The sequence below is a fragment of the Apteryx rowi genome, unplaced genomic scaffold (genome assembly GCF_003343035.1).
Source record: "Apteryx rowi isolate R43461 unplaced genomic scaffold, aptRow1 scaffold_71, whole genome shotgun sequence".
Classification (NCBI taxonomy): domain Eukaryota; kingdom Metazoa; phylum Chordata; class Aves; order Apterygiformes; family Apterygidae; genus Apteryx; species Apteryx rowi.
Genome location: NW_020450994.1, coordinates 3,240,236 through 3,246,354, shown reverse-complemented (window position 1 = coordinate 3,246,354; position 6,119 = coordinate 3,240,236). Strand labels below are relative to the sequence as shown.

Here is a 6,119-nt window from a genome sequence, read left to right as displayed (position 1 = left end):
TGGGTCCCCGTGGGGCTGGGCAGTCTGGGGAGGACTGAGGACCCTGCCCTGGAGAGGCGCCAGCCCCCTTGGGGAGGGTGACGCTCTGTGCTGTCCACGTGGCGCTTAGCCCTGCAGCGTCCTTGGCCAGACCTGCAGCCCTCTGGGGCTGTGGGAGTCCTGGGCAGACGGGGACAGACCCACAACAGGGCCCATCTGGGGTCTGCCCCCTTTCTGCCCTGTGCAAGGCCTGAGCCCGTGCCCTGCTCGCGCTGCTGGCTGGAGCACCAAGCCACATCCCGTGCTCCAGCCACTTGCCCCGATCGAGCTGGGGAAGGCAAGGGACTGTCTGGGGAAGACTGGGTGCATGGAAGCCCTTAAGGGACTGGTGGGGCGCTGCACCCATCTTGGCAGGGATGGGCTGGCCAGGGTGCACGCTGTGCCCCAGCAGGGCGGGCGATGCTGCACGTGTGCCCTGCAAGGCACYGTGGCTGTTGAGGTCATGTGCGCTGTGGTCGCACGTGGCCCCTGGGTCCAGCGGGACCCATGGCTGGCCCCTGGGTGGTGCACCCAACAGTGCTCCTCCGCATGGCACCGTCATGGCTGGACTCGGGCGCCGGCAGGTCACTTCCACCGGGTGACCTCAAGGCTGTCGCGGCAGGCGCTGCGGGCCTCCAACATGCTCCTCCGCGCCGCCTCCTGCTCCCGCRGGCTCAGGTGGTGGATCACCATCAGGTACCGGTAGTTGCAGACGCGCCACCGCACGTTGTGCTTGGCAAAGCGGGCGCTGGCTTTCGCCCGGACCCCCGCCTCCTCCGCCAAGATGCCCACGTAGGCGTCTTCCACGGGGATGGGGCGGACGCGCTGCGCCGCCTCCAGGATCTTCTCGGCCGCATCCAGGGAGAGGACGTAGCCGATGCCGCTGGCGTAGGGTGGGTACTCGTCCGGGCGGTAGTCCTGCCGCGACACGTACCACTTGCTGGAGGGCTCGCGGATGACCTGCCGCTTCTCCCGGGAGAACAGGGAGCCCACGTAGAGGCCTGTCCTCACCGTGTTGAGCTCAGCCAGGAAGGTGGGGAGGCGATCCGTGTTCACGAAGCAGTCATCATCTGTCTTGAGGATGTAGCAGGGCTGGCACTGCTCGGACGCCCACTTCAAACCATGCATGACCTTCAGGGTGAGGTTGCGGTATGTGTCCTTGTAGTTCCCCACCAAGATGTCCCCAAACTCCTGCTGTTCCCTCTGCATGCGCTGGGCCACCTCCGCSTCGGCCGCCTGCCCCACCAGGAACACCGTCTGCCACTGGTTGGCGGGCTGTCCCTCCTGGGCGGCCCAGGTCCTCCTGATGACGTGCCGGGCCTCCACGTTGCCCGGCGCGGATGTCACCAGAATGAGCAGCACTTGTCCCCGGGCGCAGCGCGGGCCGGCGTGGGGCCCCACGAACAGCGAGGCGAAGTCGACCCCCTGCACAGCTCCGAGACGGGGCCGCGCCGGGAGCCGCCCCCGCGGTGCCAGGCGGAAGYGTCCGGCCACCGGCCACTTCTTCTGCACGTCCCCGGCGAGGAGCAGCAGGCACCAGAGGAGGAGCGAGAGGAGGAGGCTGGCGCAGAGCAGCCTCTTCCAGCACCACGAGTGCATCCGGGCCATGGAGGGAGGCCAAGGGCATGGTCAGCCGGGCCAGGGGCGAGGGAAGGGGCCGCACGCGCCTGCCGCGTCCCAGCTCACAGGCACCGCGGCCGGCGAGCTATYGCGGCGACGCTGGAGCCCGGCTGCCCCGCCGCGCAGGGCTGGCTGCTCGCGGGGCGGCAGGTCCTGGCGCACCGGGGCGCCCCGTGGCGCCGGGGCCGGGAAAGCCCGCTGCCTCGCGCGGCGCCGTCTCTCCTTCCGCGCCAGCTGCGCTCCCTGAGACGGAGAGAAGGGCCGGCCGCCAGAGCGGAGGCACGCGGCCCCGTGACGCAGTCAGGCAGGGAAGTGGGGCGCGCAAGCCCCGGCCCCCCGAGCCCACAAGCGCTCTGTGCTCCCGCAGGAGCCGGGCAAATCCCGGCGGGGGAAACCAAGGCACAGAGCGGGGCCTGTGCTCCCACGGCGGCAGACAAACCCTCCTCTGTGCTTCCCCCGGCAGCGCTTAGGAAGCGGCTGGCTGCCGGCCAAGGGCTCTGGCCTTGAGCCTCGGCGMCCGGGGGCCCGCTGTGTGCAAAGAGCGCCGGCTTCACCCACCCTCGCGCAGTGACGGTGCAGGGTGGGCAAAGGCCAGGGGAGGGAGGAAGGTGGGATCCCGCYGCAAACAGCCCCGAGCCGTAAGCTGGGGGAGGCCGCAGCGCTGCGAGCTGCCCTATTGCACCGCCRTGCTCCCCGCTCTGCCACGATGCCCGCGGCAGGGGGGCCGCGAGCCAGGGGGGTGCCCAGCGCTCACGCTGCGCCTGGCAGCAGGGTGCTGAGCCTTCGCTTCTGCTGGCGGAGGGGCCCCGGGTGGCTCCAGGCAGTCGCTGGGGTCTGCCGGGCACCCGCCTCTGCTGCGAGGGCCCTGGCAGCGCTGCCTTGTGTTGGAAGAGGTCCCCGGCGCCGAGCTGGCCCCAGGCTGCTGGAGAGGCAGCCGCAAGGCTGCAGCCTCGCTCCCCCAGCCCCGGGGCACCAAGGCACCCAGACCGCCGGGTGCGGAGGACCCTGGGCTCTGGCAGGCTCAGGGGGGCACTGGGGCAGCTGGGCAGGCTCTTCCCCTGCATGGAGAGGGGGCAGTTCCCCAGCAGGAGGAGGCTCATCTGCCCCCGTCCTGGGGCAGCATATCTCCAGCAGGGACCCTGCAGGGTCCCAGAAGGTCCTGCCCAGGGCACACGCTGAGGACCAGTGCCAGCACCCCGCGGGTAGCAGCAGCACCACAACTGCCCCAGTGGCTCCAGGACTGCTCAGTGCAGCCCCAGGGCAGCACACACCAGCGGGCCAGACCAGTCCATATACCCCATGCAAGGGGCATAAGCCAGCAGGACTGCACTGGGGCTGTGCCTCTGGGGTCTGCCCCCTCACTTGGGCACAGGGAGGGGGGTACGGGGGTGGTTGGAGGGAGGGGGAAGCAGAGGGAAGGGAATGAGAGGGGGTGCAATGCCGAGCGTGCAAGGAGCAGAGGGGCACGGCTGGCGTGGGCAGAGGGAAAGGGCAGTGAGGGGAAGGGGAGAGCAGTGGGAGCCGGGTGCAAGGGGCAGAGGCAGTGAGGAGGAGCGTGGGGAGGGGGTGCCATGGAGGGAGGGACAGCAGGGGGCTGGGTGCAGTGCGGAGGGGTGTGAGGGTGTTGGTTACAGTGCAGAGGGGTGAGGGGGGTTAGGCAGTGGGGGCTGCATGCAAAGGAGCCGACAGTGGAGGTGAGCAGTGCGGGGGGGGTGCAATGGGGGTCAAGTGCAGTGGGAGGGTGCACTGGGTTTGGGGTGCAGTAGGAGGCCGGATGCAGAGGAGGGTGGAGCAGGGTGCAGTAGGGAAGCTGTCGGGGGGGGGGGGGGCAGCATGGGGGCAGTGGCGGGGGCAGCGTGCAGTACCGGGGTGCAGCAGCGAGTGCATTGGAGCGCAGAGGGGCGCAGCGGGGAGGTGCAGCGAGGGGCAGCAGTAGGGAGTGCGCTGGAACGCAGCGGGGGAGCAGTGGGGGCGGCACTGGGGCCGCAGCGGGGTGCACCGGCGTTGCAGACAGGGGTGCAGTGGGGCTGCAGTGGGGGCTGGAGATCGGAGGTGCAGTGCGGTGCCGGGGTGGCTTTGGGCGTGCGGGGAGACAGCAGGGTGCAGCCCTGTCCCTGCCTGGGCCGGGCCGGAGTGACAGCTCGGCAGCCAATAGGAGGGGCGAGGGGGAGGGGCGATGAGGAGGCGGGGCCAGAATGAGGCCCACCCCATGAGAGGGGGCGTGGCTGAGGGGCGCTCTCACCCAATCGGAGGGGGCGAGGTTGAGGCAGCGCAGTGTAACCAATCAGACAGCGGGGCGGTGGGAGGGCAGGGGGCTCCCGGTGACGTCAGGGGAGGGGGATTCCCCGGAGAGGGGAGGGGCCCGGAGCCCCCCAGCGCGGGGGGGGGGGGGGGGGGCGGTACCAGGCACCGGGCACCGGGCAGAGCCGCCCGGCCCTGCAGCCCCCGGGCCGTGGGGGGACAGGGCCCCCTCCCCCACTGCTGCTCTGCCCCCCTCCCCCCCCCAGCATGGGTGGCCTCCCCCTTAGTGCAAGGGCTGCCCCCTCCCCAGCGCAGGGGCTGAGCCTGCCCCCCAGCAGTGGGGGTTGCCCCCCAGTGTAGGGGGTGGGCTCCTTGCTAGGGGCTGTACCTCCCCCCAGGCACCCACACACTGCACCCCGTGCCGTGTTCCCTTCCCGTACCCCCAAGCGCACAGCACACAACACAGCCTGGGGGGTGCCTATGTGTGCCCCCCCCGTCCCCCGGCTTGTGCGCAAAGGGGCAGCGGGTGCAGGACTGGGCTCCTGCCCCTGTCTCTCTGCTGCTCCTGCGTGCACCTGCATGCACGCGCCCTGCGAGCATCCCACCCACGGGGGAGTCTCAGCTCACAGCCTGCAGGAGCAGCCTGCAAGGGGAACCAGGGCCTGCAGCGAGGCGTAACTGCGGAGGAGCGCTGCTCGGGGAGGACTCGAGATAGCCGTAGGATTGTGTGTTCCTGGGGGTGTCAGACCGAAACAATCCCCGTGCCTGGCAAGGTCCCTCAGGCTCCAGCAACCAGCAATTAGCCTAGGCTGTAGGCTGGCATTAGCCGTCAGGAGAGCAATGGACTAGCCTGGAGGGAAGCCAGACTCATTTTAGGGCACAACAAGGCCTTCTCCAGGCTGGAAATGGAGGCAAAAGCACCAGCAAATCTCAGCAGGATTTCAATGCTGCCGTCTAGTGGTTTAGAGATCGCTCCTGCTCCACGGCCAGACRCTGAAGATGATGTACAGCTCTTTTCCCTTGCTTCTGGGCAATAACATGCAATAAGGGAGCCAAGGCATGGCAAGTGCCCTCCCCATGGCCTTCCTGCACCGAAACAGCYGTACAACCCCCCGTGAGGCCGGAGCAGTCCCCTGGGGGGCAGGATGCCTCGGAGAGGATTTCTCCCCAGCTCTATCCTGCTGTGAAACAGGTCAAATCTGTACCACTTTCCAGTCCTCTCCTTCCTGCACAGCCTGTCCCAGCCCAGGGTCGGGGTGAAACCCTAGGTTTAGTGGCAAGAGAAGCTGAAATAATAAAATGTCTTTACCTGCTAGTGTAGCGAGCAGGAACCCTTCTTGCTCTGCACCCTGCCTCCAGCGGTTGCAGGCGCGCCGTGCCCTGGAGAYGGTGCCGGGTGCCTGCAGGAGCCTGGTCCCAGCCCCAGAAAGAAGCAGCGCYGGTGGCGCAACCCAGCCGACAGCCCGGAGAGACGCTTCGGGCTGTGTGCTTCGGCTGCTTGCTTCTGCCGCTCGGTCCTGCAGCTTCCCCACCGCACCAGCAGTTCCTCTTTCCCTTCCTGCCTCAAAGGGTGCCCTGCGTCCCCGGGCAGGCAGATGAGGTGCACGCGTACCCCTGGCCGTAGCTCAGCCCTGGCGGTACAGGTGAGCGAACCCTCGTGCACGACCTGGCATTGCTTCGCCACCCTGCACCCACCCCAGCACCGGCAGCGCGTGGCCCCCAGCCAGGCGGCTGTGCTGGCCCCAGGCCTCCCCTGTGGACGTGACTGCGCACCCCGACTCACGGCCGTGCCGCAGCTCCGGATCTCCAGGGGATCTCCCTGTCCGGAGTGTAGCTCCTTCCCAAGGCTGTGGAGGCGGCCGGCCACCCCCTGCCTAACCCCGCAGCGAGGTCAGGCTCTTTTGGACTTGTGGACTGTGCCCAGACATCGCGGCAGCGTGTGCAGGCTGTGGCCACCCCCTCCTTCACCTCGGACTAACTCTTTGCTAAAGCAGGCRCTGGAGCGAGCCCTGCGGAGCCCCATCCAAGGCATCACGCAGGGAAAAGCCTCAGGAAGGCTATGTTGAAAGCTCTGGGTGCTGCTGTTCGAAGCAGTTCCTGGTCAGCTTTCAAGTGTCACAAAATCCTTCTAAATGACTTTGAATGCACAAGGAGCAATTTAGCATGGAGTTTCCGGCTAGCTGGGAACACAGCGTGACTCTTGCCAGTGCCTCCTGCATGGACACCCCCGCTCCTGTCAC

General features: G+C 68.3%; 1 protein-coding gene across 1 annotated transcript; it reads right to left on the bottom strand.

Annotated features, from left to right (window-relative positions):
- Window positions 1-603: 603 nt before the first annotated feature.
- On the bottom strand, window positions 604-1,617 carry LOC112976211 (beta-1,3-galactosyltransferase 5-like). The gene has a single exon (XM_026087184.1). The coding sequence runs from the start codon at window positions 1,615-1,617 to the stop codon at window positions 604-606; it is 1,014 nt and encodes a 337-aa protein (XP_025942969.1).
- Between the last annotated feature and the right edge of the window lie 4,502 nt (window positions 1,618-6,119).